The sequence below is a fragment of the Lepidochelys kempii genome, chromosome 3, assembly GCF_965140285.1.
Source record: "Lepidochelys kempii isolate rLepKem1 chromosome 3, rLepKem1.hap1, whole genome shotgun sequence".
Taxonomy (NCBI): domain Eukaryota; kingdom Metazoa; phylum Chordata; order Testudines; family Cheloniidae; genus Lepidochelys; species Lepidochelys kempii.
The window spans coordinates 115368642-115387902 of record NC_136382.1 but is presented as its reverse complement, the minus strand read 5'-3'; the positions used below and the strand labels follow the sequence as shown (position 1 = coordinate 115387902).

Sequence of the window (19261 nt, the reverse complement as noted above, 5' to 3'; positions counted from 1 at the left end):
TGTCTCTATGATTGCCCATAAGACTTCAGTTCACTTGAATGACTCACATATTAAACTCCCAAGCAGAGATAGTTCGACAAATACAAGACTTCACAATAAAGAGACCTGACTTCAGCTCTGGTTGTACTTTGATCAAAAAGTCAAAGTTAAAATAATACATATGGACTTAACTTTAAATCAACATTTAAAAAAAAATTCCAAAAGCATAGCACCATGCATTTCCAACTCATCTGTAGAATAAATAACTGGTTATAGAAATGGAAGACAGAATTTACCCTGAACTTCTGAAAAAGCTTCATTTGCAAAACCTTTATCTTTGATTTAAAAAATGGAAGTTCCATCAAAATATATTAATCGATTTTAGAGGTAAAATACAGTAAATATCAACTCCTGCGGATGAAGAGTAATAATAAATGGGGGTGCTGAGGACACTTTTGTTTATCTTTTTACAACAACAGAAATGACAGAATTTTGTGATATTTGGCAAAGGGGATAATAAAACAAAATGGATCCAGACTTCTCTAGACTCAAGTTACAGGACAGCACACACCACCTTTAACACTAAGTACACTGTATTATAATATGTGCCTGTTTTATATAAACTATTACAAACTCAAGATGGAGCCTTTTTCATGCAGATTTTTGCAGTTTTTCAACGTGACAACTCTTTATATAACTTGATCTGACAAAGAAAAGACAACACGAGCTCATGCACAGAAATGAACACTAAGGTAAGGTGGTTTATTGTGCTTGCAGACACAAATACTCTTGGTCGATACAAAAGGATAAAATACTTTCCCCATGAATTGAACAACATTCAGCTCCAAATAAGGGGAATAAACAGTCTGACTGAGTCTCTAGAACAATTAGCTATTCACGATAGCGCTCTCTCTACTTTCATTATTTGTTTATTTATATGATCGTAGCACCTAGAGGATCCAGCTGAGAGCAAGTCTCCATTGTGCCACTAGGTAGGAGACAGCTCCTGCCTTGAAAAGCCAAATTTAATTAGACAAGATAGACAAAGTATTTTTATCCCCATTTTACAGATACTGAGTGGAAGCACCGAGAGAGTAGGTGATTTACCCAAGGTCACACCAAAAGTATGTGGCAGAACCCGAACCTGAATTCAGTTTTCCTCAGTCATAGTCCTATGCACTAAGTCAAGACCATCCTCCTCCTCTCTCTGAGGACAGAAGTATTGATGCCATGGGTCTGCAACTGAACAATCTCCATGTCACAGATCTGAAGACTCAATGACACAAAGCAGGGGTTTTTAGTGAACATTTCACAATGCAGCTTAGTGTAGCTCCTGGTGGTAGCGCTAATAGACAGGGCCCCCGTGGGGGCTGGGGCAGTTTTTACACCATTTGTTTTAGATCTATTCTGCACAGAGTCAGATAACCTGATACTTAAAAAGCTCTCGCTGTTGCTACTGGTATTTACTAGCAACAGTGAGAAATTTCCCCCAAAAATCTCTCCATTATATAAAGCCCCACCTTAGCAAATCACTTAAATACATTATTAATTTAATTTAAAGTATATGCCTAAGTGCTTTGCTGAACAGAGATGGGTATAAATGTGCATAAAGTTAAGCATGTGCTGAAGTGCTTGCTAAATCGAGGCATAAGAGTCTATTAATTCAGAGTTTACAGGAAAGCCTTCTCTTAGTGGACCAAAGACTGCATTAACTTAAAGCTAAAAAGAGCCCAGTTTTATAGAGATTTATTTTCTACATTTCAGGTGCACTCCTGTGGAGTAGCTAAAGAAGAAAATCGAGAATTGACGAAACTATCCTAACTACACTGCCTAACACTCTGGCAGAGGAAGTGGATCCAACAAACAAAAACAAACAAAAGAGAAAAGAATTTTAAACAGACAACTGTATAGCAAATGATATGAAGTACAAATACAGACTGTGAATGCCTGAGAGCAACACTAAGCTGAACTGAACGCAGAAATAATAGTCAGCAACAAAGGTAGTTCTTTCACCTTCTACATCTTGCATACAGATTCAAATGTGTTTGCCACATCCTCCTTCCATTGTGACAATATGAATCAGACCTGCCATGTGGAAAGGTTACTGGATATAGCAATAGAAGTCACTAAAATGAACACATTAAAAATGTTAAACCCTTAAAAAGCTTTTGATTTATTCGAAGAAAGCACATAACAGTGAACAGGGCTTATATCTGCTATACAGCTTAATGCAATATAGATTCCATTATCAGAGAATAACTAATGTATCAAGAGTACAAAGTGTTCCCACCTAGTATGGGCTTTCAAACTATCACGTGGGAACGAACAGATCCTGTCCAGATGTACATCAGTAAAACTAGTGATAAAGAAAATCCATCTCTTACAATATCAGTGCACTTTAAATGGATTACCACCATTGCATTGAACATTTTTAAATGCATACAGTCTACTTGGAAAATCTCATTTTCTATGATGACTACAACTCTACATTTTCATTAATAATTCACCATTTTCTTAATTATTGCTATTCATTTGACAGCCACAATACATCAGGTCAGAGGTCCCACTCAAACATTGAGCAGAACGTTGTTCTTGCAAACAAAATTTAAATTCAAATACCCACAAATCACTGCCTAAGGGTGAGCACAACTCCTCAAAGGGTGCAGACACATACCACTGACATTTATCCGTACACTTGAGATCTGTTAGCCATGGTGTTATGTGGTGACAAAATAGGTTAGATAGTAAGTCATTCAGTTTCCCAACGTAGTCATAGTAAAAATAAACTGCATCTAAGATTGCTAGGGATTCCAAGATGTGAAAAGTTAGAAAAGCAGGGCAGTTTGTTTTCAGTCATCACAAGCATATTTGTAAAAATAACTAAATTGTAAGAAATTCAGTGTTACCTTTGATATCTACAGTGAGGATTAAAAAAAAAAAATCTTCCCTTACACAAGATGTTTATATTTTAGAACTCAGCAGGAACCAGAGAAATAGGCAGCAGTAACTGAAATGTTTTCACAAAATAAAAGCCTCACCTCTCTGTACAATGTACATGTGCATGCTAAAAGGACAAGGCATATGAACTTGTTTTAGGAATGTTTAATCTATTGCTGACCTTGACATCCAGAAATACAAATTCTTACTTACCAAGCTTGCACTGCATAGCCCACCCTTCTTTTGTAGGTTATACATTGTATAACCTACAAAACAGAAAACTTATGGATTGAAAACAGACCAAATGAGCATGTTTATCGTAATGCCATCTTATGAAAACGCTGAATAGAAAAGGACAAAATGGTTCTAAAGAGAAAATGTCTAATATTGATTAGAATATGTTTGGAATGAAGTAAAAATATAGCTGTGTCTGTTTAACAACTTACCATTACATAGCACCTTATTTTACAAAAACATCTTTACATTTGCTTAACCAGAATCATCAATTTATATCCGCATAACTCTGGGAATGATAAAAAGAATCTTTACTTTTAATTTTGAGATTATTAATAAACAAGACTATTGAAAAACTAATTTACGTTTCATTATGTAAGGTCTGCATTTATTTTGCGTTTTACTCAGTTTAAATAGTTAGAAAGAGACTTTCTGGTTCTCCTGCTCTCCAACTGTGCTGTTTTTGTTTGGATTCACAACACAGTGGAGGAGTATTTAAATAGCAATTATACTATTAAAAAGTTACTTGAAACTGTTCCATCAGATTCCATGTTTGACTTTCATATAAAATTTAGTCCGTTTACATGTAAACAATTTTCTATTTCTAAATGTCAGCAGTACAACCTCAACCTGGAATCTAAAACTCAAGCTGAATTCTTTCTGATTCTGATATCTCCACTACTAAAATTTTTTGTAATTTAACTAATCATTCTGCTGAGAGATTTGAGCTATAATAGGATCCAGTCCTCTCCCACATCTGTATTGGTCCTGAACTGCTAATAAGTAGTAAAAATGTATTTTAGGCCCTGGTCCTGCAATAAGAACTGTGCAGGTGGAAATCCACAGAACCTCTTTGGTGTTAATAGGGCTCTGTCCGTTCACGTGACTCTCAGTGCAGGCTAGGGATGTAGTTAGGAATGTGAACAGACCAGAGACAGGGTAAGAAGCTGCCATTTTTACACTATGACTTTTGAAGACGTATTAAACAATATTCTCAACTTCAGTCTGGAACACACTAGCAACATAGTTCGTCACTACAATTTTATCCCTCAATATTAACTTATGGATTGCGGCAGCTATGCAGCTATTGTTTGGCGCCTTGTTGTACAGTCAGAGTTTAAGACCAGAAGGAACCATCCGATCATGTAGTCTATCACAAGCCACCACCACCACCCTCACACTAAACCCAACAACTGACAGGAACTGGTCATGAGAGAGTAATAATAATAATAAAATGGAAAAAAACAAAAAAACAAAAAAACCCCCCAAAAAACCTTACCCACAAATCCTCCTTCTCCAACCAGCTTCAGGGCAATCTTGTCTGCCAAAACTGAAGAGTTCCCATGTGCAATATTAGCAAAGGGTCCAGCATGCACAAATACTGGAGTTCCCTGGAAGATACAAAGAGAGAATTTATATTCCAGGTAATAAAACAGTCGGAGAAGGGAACTGGCTCCACAGGTGTATACTTTTTTGAGGTATATAGTTTTGAGAAAACTGCCTGGGGGCACAGGGACTGGAAGCCATATGATAGTAAGAGATAACACTCACATTGTTAACAGATAATTTTTGGGGGGTTTAGTGAAATCTCAGGGGCATATAGTGCCATTCATGTGAAAGTCTAGATGCTAAGAAGCAACAAACCATCGCCTTTTTTTTTAGGATCTTCATTCATAACAGAACACTAAATGACAGCGGTTAAAACAGCAGAACTACACACACAACATATTATATTAGCATTACCGTAGTGCCTAGGAGCCCACAGTACTGTACAAAACACAGAATAAAAGATGGTCCCAGACCCAGTCTAAGGCCTGGTCTACGCTAAAAAGTTAGGTCGAAGGAAGCTGCCTTAAGTCGACCTGTTAAAGTAGGTGTCTATACTACCGGGTCCGTTATGCCAACCTAAGTCGCCTCTAATGTCGTCTTCTGTACTCCATCTCTCCGAGAGGCATAGTGCTTAATTTGATTTTCATAGGTCGACTGTGAGGTAGTGCAGATGCAGCATTGTGTAATTTGACTTAATTGGCCTCCAGGTGGTGTCTGTGACCACTCTGGTGATCATTCTCAACTCTGCTGCACTGCAGCCAGGTACACAGGAAACAGCCCTTCCCCTGCTAAAGCCCCGGGAATGTTTGATTTCCCATTTCCTAAGCATTGGGAGCATGCCAGCTTGAGCACAGTTGATCACAGAGACTACATGCTCCAAACACGCTCCAGCCTGTTCTGCACAGGAGGTGGTGGATCTCATCGCTGTGTGGGGAGAAGAGTCTGTGCAGGCAGAGCTCCAATCCAGAAGAAGAAACGCTGACATCTATGCAAAGATTACTCGTGGAATGGGGGAGAAGGGTGACAAGCGGGACGCACATCAGTGCTGCGTGAAAATAAAAACTTCGCCAAGCATAACAGAAGGCAACAGATGCAAACAGTCGTTCTCGTGCAGAACCCCACACATGCCAGTTCTACAACGAGCTGCATGTTATTCTCAGGGGTGACCCTACCAGCACCCCCAGAAGCAACGTGGACATCTCACAGGTGTGTGAATCTAGGGACAACAAGGAGGATTCTATGGTGGATGAAGAAGAGGAGGATAATGGGAGACAGGCGAGCGGTGGATCCATTCTCCCCATGAGCCAGGAAATATTTTTAACCCTGGAGCCCTGTGGGTCGCAGGACATCACTGTGGCCGACTGTGATGCCAGGAAAGGCACCTCTGATGAGTATACAGTTACAATCAAAGTTCAGTTAAACTTTAGTGGGCACACACATTCGGTGGTATTGCATGTTTACTGTTAAGAAGCAGCAAGGTGCTCTGGTTCTCTGCTTAAAAGAGGCCGTTCCAGCTACGCAGAGGGTGGCCCCTGGAAAAGACTGTTTATGTGGACTGCGATAGCCCGGGAATCCTCCAGGGATATCTCTAGGAAACTTTCAATGAGGTACTCTGCAATCCTTCGCAGAAGGTTTCTGGGCAGGGCAGTCTTATTTCTTCCACCATGGTAGGATACTTTCCCACGCAACTCCTGAATTAATTCTGCTGGCATCATTGCGGTACACAGCACAGCAGCATAAGGACCGGGTCTACACCCAGACGCTTGCAGCATCTCCTTCCTTTCCGCCTCTGTTACCCTCAGGAGACTGATATAACATAGGGTCGCCGAGGGGAAATGGGGGAAGTTCTCATTAAAAGTGCTCTTACAAGAGAAAAAAAGGGCACGTAGACCTCCCACATTCCAGATGGCCAAACCATGGGGCCACTAATGTGCTTTAGTGTGCTCAACATTGGTTGGCAAGTAGTATAAAGTGGCTGATAGGGGATTGGGGCCCCACATGAGAGATTCTGCAATTTGGGACTGAAAACATTCCCCTCCCTCCCCCGCAGCCCCGTTCGTAAACAACTTCCCATGGTGCTATGGGGAAGGGCCATTGTTCGACTAGCTACCTCCGCTCCCAACATGAGCCTGCCATAAACTTCATGAAAAGTGCGGTCCTACCCCCAGGGGGTCCTACACCATGGCTGGAGCAGCAAAATGGCACAGTGCATGGTTACGGATTCTGATTATGTTATGGCTTGCATCTAGTGTAATAAGAGTTTTGGTTTTTCAAATGAAAATGGCCTTGCTATGGCAACATTTTGTTCATGTACAATAGTTCCTTTATTTTTTCCCCATGACTGACAGCTGGAAATGCGTCCTTTGACATATCAACACCTGAAAACAGACTTTTGCTGATTAGAAGGAGAAAGAGAACATGGGAGGACATGTTCACTGAGACAATGAACGCCTTCGGGGCAGCTGACACAGAGCTGAGAACATGGAGGACTTCACTGTCCGAGAAGTTAGACATGGAGAGCAGGAAAGCTTCCAGTGAGTGAGAGCATGCGTCGCAGGATGAGATGCTTCGGATTATGAGGGACTAAGCAGATATGTTGAGGTGCCTGGTTGAACTGCAGGAACAGAAGCAGGAAGAGTCCCACTGCAGACCCTGGTGGACAGCCAGCCAGCATCACCTGGTGCAGAATCACCCTCCCCCAAGCGTTTCATGAGGCATGAGCAAAAAGTCCATTATCCCTTTCAGTTAACTCGAGGGGGAGGGTACAAGGAACAGAAGGTGCCCATTCACAGACCTTTGATGGTCTGGAATGCAGTGTTATGTTACACAGCTAAAAATGTTTCTCCTGTTCCAACTTTACAAGCCCTTTTCCCCAAGGTTACCTTTTCTTTCTGCTCTCCTTCTTTACTTATATTTGTTAAATAAAGTAAATGGATTCAAGAAATAAATGTTCTTTATTGCGTAGAAGCAGTGGGTTTGGGCAGGGGGTTGGCTTTACAGGAACATGACACAAGCCAGGTGAAGGTTTGGGAAAGCTCAAGGCAGACAAGCAGCTCACATTACTGCAACTCATTACTGAAACAGCTTTTCAAAGCCTTGCGGATATGCAGCGCCCCTTGCTGTGCTCTTCTTATTCCCCTGGTGTCTGGCTGCTCAAAAACAGCTGCCATGCAATCTGTCTCAACTGCCCACCCCGGCAGAAAATTTTTCCCCCTTTTTTCCCCACGGATATTATGGAGCACACAACAGGCAGCTATAATCATGGGGATGTTCTCCTCACTAAGGTCCAACCTTGTTAGTAAACTTCTCCAGTGCCCTTTTAAACGACCAAAGGTACATTCAACCACCATTCTGCACTTGCTGAGCCTATAATTGAACTGTTCCTTACTGCTGTCCGGGCAGCCGGTGCATGGCTTCATGAGCCCTGGGAGCAAGGGGTAGTCTGGGGTAGGATAACTATAGGCAGGATAACTATAGGCATCTCAATGTCGTCATTGTTCATTTTGTGGTCTGGAACGAAAGACCCAGATTGCAGCTTTTTGAACAGACCTGAGTTCCTAAAGATGCGCACGTCATGAATCTTTCCTGACTAGCCTACACTGATGACAGTGAAACACCCTCTGTGATCCATCAGCACTTGCAACACCATTGGAAAGTATCCCTTTTGGTTTATATACTCTTTGGCAAGGTGGTCTGGTGCCAAGATGGGGATATGTGTGCCATCTACTGCCCCACCGCAGTTAGGGAACCCCCTTGCAGCAAAACCATCCACTATCTCCTGCACATTTCTCAGACTCACTACCCTTCGTAGCAGAAGTCATAGAATCATAGAATATCAGGGTTGGAAGGGACCTCAGGAGGTCATCTAGTCCAACCCCCTGCTCAAAGCAGGACCAATCCCCAATTAAATCATCCCAGCCAGGGCTTTGTCAAGCCTGACCTTAAAAACTTCTAAGGAAGGAGATTCTACCACCTCCCTAGGTAATGCATTCCAGTGTTTCACCACCCTCCTAGTGAAGAATTTTTCCTAATATCCAACCTAAACCTCCCCCACTGCAACTTGAGACCATTACTCCTTGTCCTGTCCTCTTCTAGCACTGAGAATAGTCTAGAACCATCCTCTCTGGAACCACCTCTCAGGTAGTTGAAAGCAGCCATCAAATCCCCTCTCATTCTTCTCTTCTGCAGACTAAACAATCCCAGTTCCCTCAGCCTCTCCTCACAAGTCATGTGTTCCAGACCCCTAATCATTTTTGTTGCCCTTCGCTGGACTCTCTCCAATTTATCCACATCCTTCCTGTAGTGTGGGGCCCAAAACTGGACACAGTACTCCAGATGAGGCCTCACCAATGTCGAATAGAGGGGAACGATCAGGTCCCTTGATCTGCTGGCAATGCCCCTACTTATACATCCCAAAATGCAATTGGCCTTTTTGGCAACAAGGGCACACTGCTGACTCATATCCAGCTTCTCGTCCACTGTCACCCCTAGGTCCTTTTCCGCAGAACTGCTGCCTAGCCATTCGGTCCCTAGTCTGTAGCTGTGCATAGGGGTTCTTCCGTCCTAAGTGCAGGACCCTGCATTTATCCTTATTGAATCTCATCAGATTTCTTTTGGCCCAATCCTCCAATTTGTCTAGGTCCCTCTGTATCCTATCCCTGCCCTCCAGCGTATCAACCACTCCTCCCAGTTTAGTATCATCCGCACATTTGCTGAGAGTGCAATCCACACCATCCTCCAGATCATTTATGAAGATATTGAACAAAACCGGCCCCAGGACCGACCCCTGGGGCACTCCACTTGACACCGGCTGCCAACTAGACATGGAGCCATTGATCACTACCCATTGAGCCTGACAATCTAGCCAGCCTTCTATCCACCTTATAGTGCATTCATCCAGCCCATACTTCTTTAACTTGCTGACAAGAATACTGTGGGAGACTATGTCAAAAGCTTTGCTAAAGTCAAGAAACAATACATCCACTGCTTTCCCTTCATCCACAGAACCAGTAATCTCATCATAGAAGGCGATTAGATTAGTCAGGCATGACCTTCCCTTGGTGAATCCATGCTGACTGTTCCTGATCACTTTCCTCTCATGTAAGTGCTTCAGGATTGATTCCTTGAGGACCTACTCCATGATTTTTCCGGGGACTGAGGTGAGGCTGACTGGCCTGTAGTTCCCAGGATCCTCCTTCTTCCCTTTTTAAAAGATTGGCACTACATTAGCCTTTTTCCAGTCATCTAGGACTTCCCCCATTCGCCACGAGTTTTCAAAGATAATGGCCAGTGGCTCTGCAATCACAGCCGCCAATTCCTTTAGTACTCTCGGATGCAACTCGTCCGGCTCCATGGATTTGTGCACGTCCAGCTTTTCTAAATAGTCCCTAACCACCTCTTTCTCCACAGAGGGCTGGCCATCTACTCCCCATGTTGTGATGCCCAGCGCAGCAGTCTGGGAGCTGTCCTTGTTAGTGAAGACAGAGGCAAAAAAAGCATTGAGCACATTAGCTTTTTCCACATCCTCTGTCACTAGGTTGCCTCCCTCATTCAGTAAGGGGCCCACACTTTCCTTGGCTTTCTTCTTGTTGCCAACATACCTGAAGAAACCCTTCTTGTTACTCTTAACATCTCTTGCTAGCTGCAGCTCCAGGTGCGATTTGGCCCTCCTGATTTCATTCCTACATGCCCGAGCAGTATTTTTATACTCTTCCCTGGTCATATGCCCAACCTTCCACTTCTTGTAAGCTTCTTTTTTATGTTTAAGATCCGCTAAGATTTCACCATTAAGCCAAGCTGGTCGCCTGCCATATTTACTATTCTTTCGACTCATCGGGATGGTTTGTCCCTGTAACCTCAACAGGGATTCCTTGAAATACAGCCAGCTCTCCTGGACTCCTTTCCCCTTCATGTTAGTCCCCCAGGGGATCCTACCCATCCGTTCCCTGAGGGAGTCGAAGTCTGCTTTCCTGAAGTCCAGGGTCCGTATCCTGCTGCTTACCTTTCTTCCCTGTGTCAGGATCCTGAACTCAACCAACTCATGGTCACTGCCTCCTAGATTCCCGTCCACTTTTACTTCCCCCACTAATTCTTCCCGGTTTGTGAGCAGCAGGTCAAGAAAAGCTCCCCCCCTAGTTGGCTCCTCTAGCACTTGCACCAGGAAATTGTCCCCTACGCTTTCCAAAAACTTCCTGGATTGTCTATGCACCGCTGTATTGCTCTCCCAGCAGATATCAGGAAGATTAAAGTCACCCATGAGAACCAGGGCGTGCGATCTAGTAGCTTCTGCGAGTTGCCGGAAGAAAGCCTCATCCACCTCATCCCCCTGGTCCGGTGGTCTATAGCAGACTCCCACCACTACATCACTCTTGTTGCTCACACTTCTAAACTTAATCCAGAGACACTCAGGTTTTTCTGCAGTTTCGTACCGTAGCTCTGAGCAGTCATACTGCTCCCTTACATACAGTACTACTCCCCCACCTTTTCTGCTCTGCCTGTCCTTCCTGAACAGTTTAAGTCTGTTAATGGCCCTGCACATATGGAGCATAGCAGCTCCCATCGTTGATTTACCTACTCCAAATTGATTCACCACTGACTGGTAACTGTCTGGTGTTGCAAGTCTCCAAACAGCGATTGCCACTCGCTTCTTCACTGTAGGAACAGCTCTCATTTTTTGTGTTGCTGAACTGCAGGGCAGGGGAAAGCTCTGCACAAAGTTCCTGGAAGGTGGCCTTCCGCATTTGAAAGTTCCGCTGCCACTGCTCGTCATCCCATACCTGCAAAACGATGCGGTCACCCAGTCAGTGCCTGTTTCATGGGACCAGAAACGGTGCTCAATAGAGTGCAGCTGCTCTGTGACTGCCAGCAGCAAATGTGAATTGTTTTTTTTTTTTCAATAGCTTACAGTAGGGCTGCTTGCAGGACATCGCTATGTTCTGTGTGGCGGGCCCTACTTCGGGTCTGGAAATACTGAAGAAGAAGGTGCGAGGTGTTTGAGACGCTCATAGCGAGAGTGCATAACTGAGCAGGCGCCATGCTTCTGGGGTTATGGTGTACGCATGGCAATTTTAAGGCGCGAAAACCACTGGGTTGTTTGCTGTTGATATGAGGGAGAGAGCACAGTGCATCATGGTATGCCGACGCAATGTTCCCATTCTCCCCTATGACAGTGTTTTGGTCCCGTGAGGCATTGCACAAAGTTCCCAAGACATACTACGGCAAGTTGCACTTTGGGACAGCTACTCAAGATGCACTGCTTTGTGTGCCGATGCAGGACTGCTAGTGAGGACGCACCCCACGAGACAACGAGCATGGCGTGGCAACGCACAATCGACTTAATTCGGAGGCTCAAGGTCGAACTAGATCAAGTTGACTAAATTTTGTAGTGTAGACAAGCCCTCAGTATAAGATGAGAGAACAGATGTATACAGATCCCGAGGGAGTACAGTGAACCAATGAGAGAATATTGGTCAGTATAATAGGATGTGGTCTCCATACACCAGCAGTCTAAGCATTGTCAAGATTTTTGTAAGCATCACAGAAAAGGAGCATCCACAAAATAGGATTAGAATTAAACAAAGCATATTATCTAACTGATACTGACAAAAATCTTTTGCATGAATCAGAACATGTGAGACAACTCATTGCCTGGGAATATTTTTAATTTTATGTGTATTGAACTCTTTGAATAGACATGGACTTTAGCACCAATGCTGTAAAGTGAAATACTGTTTTGTATTATGACAGGTTTCAGAGTAGCAGCCATGTTAGTCTGTATTCGCAAAAAACAGTATTTGTGGCACCTGATAATAGCTCATCTTAATTAATTAGCCTCTTACTCCACCTTTTCATGTTCTCTGTATATATATATGTATGTGTGTGTGTGTGTATATATATATATATATATATATATATATATATGTATGTGTGTGTGTGTGTTTGTGTGTGTGTGTATATATATATATATATATATATATATATATATACACACACACACACATATATATCTCATCTTACTATACGTTCCATTCTATGCATCCGATGAAGTGGGCTGTAGCCCACAAAAGCTCATGCTCTGATAAATTTGTTAGTCTCTAAGGTGCCACAAGTAGTCCTATTTTATATTAAATATTTTAATGCTTTACTGGAGACAGGAAGCAAACAGCCTGAGATTATCTAGATAATAAAGCTAGTTGCTTCCTTTTTAAATTTTCACTAAAATATATTTAAAATAATTTATTTGTTATAGGTGAGAATTAACCTCAAATGTCTATATTCTGCAAAGAATATCATCGTAATTGAGTTCAGGTAGTGAAGTAATGAAGTTATTAAAATCTGCTTTACATTATTTAAAATGCTTCAGTCCTGATAAGAGAAAATAGTTCAGAGAATTAACAAACCCAGATTACTCTTAACGAGGGTGGTCAATTAATCGCAGTTAACTCACACAATTAACTCAAAAAAATGAATGGCGATTAATCAGTTTAACAATACTGTAGCGCAATCTCTTTATCATGAAAGTTGAACTTACAAATGTAAAATTATGTATAAAAAATAATTGCATTCAAAAATAAAACAATGTAAAATTTTAGAATTGACAAGTCCACTGAGTCCTACTTCTTGTTCAGCCAATCACTCAAACAAACAAGTTTGTTTACATTTGCAGGAGATAATGCTGACCAGTTCTTGTTTACAGTGTCACTTGGCATTCACATAGTACCGCTGTAGCTGGCCTCCTTCCTATCATCTTAACCAGGGGTCTCAAACTCAAATGACCACGAGGGCCACATGAGGACAAATACATTGGCCCGAGGGCCTCATCACTGACCGCCCCTCAGCTGCCCTGGCCCGACCCCCACTCAACCCCTTCCATGAGGTCCCTCCCCTGCCCCACCTCTTCCCACCCCTTCCCTGCCCCCATTCCAACCCCTTCCCCAAAATCCCCACCCCAACTCTGCCCTCCCCCTGACCCCAGGGGGTGCAGGAGCAGTGTGGAGTGAGGCAGGGGGCTCAGGGCAGGGGGTCAGGGTGCAGGAGGGGTGCGGGATGAGGCAGGGGGCTCAGGGCAGGGGGTCAGGGTGCAGGGTGAAGCAGGGGGCTCATGGCAGGGGGTCGGAGTGCAGGAGGGGTGCAGAGTGCGGCAGGGGGTTCGGCTGTAGGAGGGGTTTGGGGGCTGGGCTCTGGCCCAGAGCGCACCGGGGGGGGGGGGGGCAGGAAGCGACTGGAACCTGGGGGGGGGTCTTTGTGTTGCCCTGGCTGTGCCTCCAGACACCGCCCCCCCGCAACTCCCATTGGCTGGGAACGGCGGCCAATGGGAGCTTCGGGTGAGGTACCTGGAGGCGTGGCCAGGGCAACACATAGATCCCTGTGCACCCCCACCCCCAGGTCCTGGCCGCTTCCTGGAGTGGCACGGGGGCAGGGCAGACAGGCAGGGAGCCTGCCCTGCCCCCGGTGTGCGCTGGGCCAGAGCCGCTCTAGGTAAACGCTGGGAGGGAGGGTGTTGCAGAAAATAACCCGCATGTTTGAGACTCCTGTGCTAAAGATTCGTACATCCCTTCATGCTTCAACAACCATTCCAGAGGACATGTGTCCATGCTGATGATGGGTTCTGCTCAATAACTATCCAAAGCAGTACGGATCAAGGCATGGTCATTTTCATCATCTGAGTCAGATGCCACCAACAGAAGGCTGATTTTCTTTTTTGGTGGTTTGGATTCTATAGTTTCTGCATTGGAGTGTTGCTCTTTTAAGACTTCTGAAAACATGCTCCACAACTCGTCCCTCTCAGATTTTGGAAGGCACTTCAGATTCTTAAACCTTAGGTCAAGTGCTGTAGCTATCTTTAGAAATCTCACATTGGTACCTTCTTTGCATTTTGTCAACTCTGCAGTGAAAGTGTTCTTAAAACAACAACATCCGAGACTGTTATAACATGAAATATATAGCAGAATACAGGTAAAACAGAGCAGGAGACATACAACTCTCCTCCAAGGAGTTCAGCCACAAATTTAATTAACACATTTTTTTTTTAAAATGAGCATTATCAGCATGGTAGTATGTCCTCTGGAATGGTGGCTGAAGCATAAAGGTAGACATGAATCTTTAGCGCATCGGACATGTAAAATCTTGCGATGCCGGCTACAATGGTGCCATGCGAACACCTGTTCTCACTTTCAGGTGACACTGAAAACAAGAAGCAGGCAGCATTATCTTCTGCAAATGTACACAAAATTTGTCTGAGCAATTGGCTGAACAAAAAGTAGGACTCAGTGGACTTGAAGGCTCTAAATTTTTACATTGTTTTATTTTTGAATGCAGTAATTTTTTATACATAATTCTATATTTGTAAGTTCAACTTTCATGATAAAGAGGTTGCACTACAGTACTTGTATTAGGTAAATTGAAAAATACTAAATCTTGTTTTGTACAGTGCAAATGTTTGTAATGAAAAATAAATATAAAGTGAGCACTGCACACTTTGCATTCTGTGTTGTAATTGAAATCAATGTATTTGAAAATGTAGAAAAAATCCAAAAATATTTAATTTCAATTGATATTCTATTAACAGGGAGATTAAAATGGCAATTAATCATGATTAATTTTTTTAATCGCTTGACAAACCTACTTTTAACCCTTAAAATGATTTTTCTGTTTTAATGACACTATTTTTAGTCCTCACCATTACAGAATGCCAACTACAATCATCTAATCTTATATTTTATCTGTGTGTGATTTGCACATACACAAGCACTTTCCTTCAAGCAGACAAAAGAGTACTTTAGACTCCTACGTATAAAATTTCAGGATCCTTCTGTGAGAACACAATTTGTCTTTGTGGGAGAATGCGTGTACACATCTGTGTGAGTGCACATGTGTGTGATGGGGATGTTATTGAAAAGATAGACAATTCCCATGAACCATCTGATGGCTACTCTGCTGTACATGTTTTAAAGATGAAACAGTGGAACAAAACCAGAAAGAAAGAGCAACAAACATCATGTCTTAGAACAAAAAGAATGATATAGCTTATCAACATCACTATACTCCCACTCTTTTGAGTCAGTGTTCCTTTATGTCCTCTAGGGACTATAGAAGTGAAATGCCAGTAGAGTTTTATGCAAAAACTCAGCTTGAACTAGGGAAACCTTCAAATTGCAAGTGAGCTTCTAAACATATGATCCTCCCCTCTATTCAAAGCTTATTATTGTTAGCAGCAGATCCTAGGGGCCCTAATCATGCACTAGGCAAGTTACAAAACACATAGCAAAAAGATGGCCCCCGCTCCAAACAGCTTAAAATCTAAGTAAAACAAACAACAAACCATTTCCTCCTATGCTGTTTTTAATAAGGCTTTTAATAGTTTCTACAAATCTAGCCTGTTTGTTTCTATAATCCACAATTTATCTCACATTAAATGAACTACCTGTATAACTATCACAGCTGTAAAATTAACATATCAAAATCTACTGTGGATTCTAGTCCACTGAATTTATTTTTACCTTGGACTTTATTGTTCAGTAAGTTTTCATACAGCACTGCGAGCGATCTGTTTTAAAACATGACAACTAAAGCTAGCTGAAAAAGAGTTCCACAGTGTCTGCTCTTAAAGCATGTTTTTTAAAGTTATGTGTCCTGAATTGTCTGGTTCAAGTGACCTTCAGCCGCAAAAACCCCAAAGGTACGTTTAATCAGAGACAACTGCATCTGAGGCACCTTAATCTGACACACTTTTAGATACATATAGGGCCTGAGCTTTTAATCTTTTTAAAGAGCTTTTAATCTTCGTTTCACTAGACAAACGAAGACTTCAAAAATAGCTCAATGGAGTTCGAAAATCCAGAAAATAGAAGGGAGTTAGTTAAAAGTTTCATTCTCTCATTAGCTCTTGTAGGCAACAAAACTCCCGGAGCAAAAAAGCACGGGCTGGTTACCCATGAGAATGAACCCCGAACAGACCTTTGGCACCTCAGGCACACTCTTGAACAAATGGATTAAAAATCTTCTCAGAATGACGTTTGTAGCTATAAAAGCAATGCCCCCCCAAAGACCCACATCAGACATCTCCAAAGGCCCCTTAAAAATTTATGGAGAATTTCACAATGCCTCGAAATGTACAGCTGCCACTTATTTTGCGACCCATTCCTAAAAAACTATATATACAAACTATCAACAGCATAGTGTATACATTTAATAAGGGAAATTCTTGGTTATCAAAAAATTGCAGGAAGCAAATCATGCATAAAGCAAAATATGCAAGATTATCAATAGCTGACAAGGTGTTTATGGTATTTATCACCCCTTGCTATGATTTGTACTTTAACTACAACATGAGTTACAGGGCAACCATATTACCACTCCACAGAGTTGTTAGATACTGTTGTTTCTCTGCTACACATTGTATAAATAAATGTCAAATGTTATAGGAGCAGTTCACAAGAGTATCATTCATGACAGACATGGATAAAACACTATGAAAACATTATGTACAGTTAAAACTAGCATAATAGCCACATCAGATGTAAAAGTTCCTGAAGTGCGACATTTATTATATGCAGAGCTGGTACCATTACCTATTGTTAAGGGTGCCCAATACTTCCTATTATTAGCTCCTGTTTTCAGTTGCTTACAGTTTTGCCAAACATTAACAACTCTTCAGGTTGAAATTTCCATGCCAGGTGTCTGCCTTAGGCTGATTTTATTTTATTTTAAAAGTTTCAGCAAAAATGGTTCAGTCATCTCCGAGAATGAAATTAGGAGTAAGGTATTTTGCTCATATTAAAAAAAAATTCTTCCTCTCATTGAAGCTCTAGTGCCTCCATTAAGCTTTGGAGGAGGGTCTTGAAATTTGCTCACAGGAGGTCTTGAATGAAAGCCAGAGTCACACTGGTCATTAATATTGCTGGTGAAACGTACATACAGATACAGGGTAAGGAGTTATATATGTATCCTGAAAATATGTTCTCATATGGAGAAACAGGTTTCCTGTCAGATAAAAACGCTTATTCGCCTGTCTCTCTGTCGGGACGTATATTAAGCACTGCAAACTAACACAGTGGAGACACATTTACATGCAAAGTCAACAAAGGGATATGAAGTCAACAAGGGCGAGAGAGTGGGGAAACCTCGGGTAAAAACTTATCCTTGATTTCACGATAAGCATATCTCAATGTTGTGGCAATAAGCAAGGTGCTGATCCTGAACTGAATCATACCATCTGATGTGTATATTGTCCCTTGAGGACAGCAGACCTGCTATTTCTGTGAGTGTTCAGTGGAGAAGGGGCTGGAGCCCGGACATTAAAGAGGAATGCTTCAAAGGGACTCAAGTGCATTGTTTGTTAACCTGCAAGGCGAAGTCAGGGCTGGCATTGCCCAAAGGAGTGACTGGGTGGCCAACAGGCTAGTGGTATCAGGGAGCTGATACTCTGTTAAGCACAAACAAGTTTCTCTCACTGGATGGCACGCAGTGAGAAGGTGACTCACAGTCCTGGGTACCCTGAAAACCATCACAGGATGTTTCAGCCATAGCATGGAATGAACCAGAACAGACTAGTGCCACATAAAAGGCAGAAATCAGTACTGTGTAGAAGGGTGAATAAACAAATACACAATGAAAAATAACTGAAAAATAAAAGTGTGGCTCTCATGACTAAATGCCCATGAATCAAATAAAACTATTCTAACATTTATAATTTTCTTTTAAAATAACACAGCAAAACAACAGCTCTTTACATGATACCATTTCCGAACAGATACACACAGTGCTAATAGATTTCAGAGTAACAGCCGTGTTAGTCTGTATTCGCAAAAAGAAAAGGAGTACTTGTGGCACCTTAGAGACTAACCAATTTATTAGAGCATAAGCTTTCGTGAGCTATAACAAAGAAAATAACAAAGAAAATATATATATATATATATAATATATATATATATAAAATAAAATATTATATATATATATTATATATATATTATATATATTATATATATTATATATAATATATTATAATATAAAATATTATATATAAAATAACATATAACAAAGAAAATAACAGAACGCCACTAGCCGTCACCTTCAGCCCCAACTAAAACCCCTCCAACGCATTATTATATATATATATTATATAATTATAATATAAAATATTATATATAAAATAACATATAACAAAGAAAATAACAGAACGCCACTAGCCGTCACCTTCAGCCCCCAACTAAAACCCCTCCAACGCATTATTAAGGATCTACAACCTATCCTGAAGGATGACCCAACACTCTCACAAATCTTGGGAGACAGGCCAGTCCTTGCCTACAGACAGCCTCGCAACCTGAAGCAAATACTCACCAACAACCACATACCACACAACAGAACCACTAACCCAGGAACTTATCCTTGCAACAAAGCCCGTTGCCAATTGTGCCCACATATCTATTCAGGGGACACCATCACAGGGCCTAATAACATCAGCCACACTATCAGAGGCTCGTTCACCTGCACATCCACCAATGTGATATATGCCATCATGTGCCAGCAATGCCCCTCTGCCATGTACATTGGTCAAACTGGACAGTCTCTACGTAAAAGAATAAATGGACACAAATCAGATGTCAAGAATTATAACATTCATAAACCAGTCAGAGAACACTTCAATCTCTCTGGTCACGCGATCACAGACATGAAGGTCGCTATCTTAAAACAAAAAAACTTCAAATCCAGACTCCAGCGAGAAACTGCTGAATTGGAATTCATTTGCAAATTGGATACTATTAATTTAGGCTTAAATAGAGAC

At 41.9% G+C, this 19261-nt stretch overlaps 1 protein-coding gene across 8 annotated transcripts in view; it reads right to left on the bottom strand.

Annotated features, from left to right (window-relative positions):
• The window catches only part of MTHFD1L (methylenetetrahydrofolate dehydrogenase (NADP+ dependent) 1 like), a 247896-nt gene that overhangs the window by 125500 nt on the left and 103135 nt on the right, over positions 1-19261 (bottom strand). For 6 of the 8 annotated variants that reach the window (XM_073337644.2, XM_073337645.2, XM_073337646.2 and 3 more), the window contains one exon: positions 4430-4541. The exons of 1 other annotated variant lie outside the window; for it this stretch is intronic. In XM_073337644.2, coding sequence (XP_073193745.1) covers positions 4430-4541 — 112 coding nt within the window. Of the gene's footprint in view, positions 1-4429; positions 4542-18792; positions 19046-19261 lie in introns of those variants that run through there. One more of the 8 variants, XM_073337648.2, reaches the window with a different exon arrangement.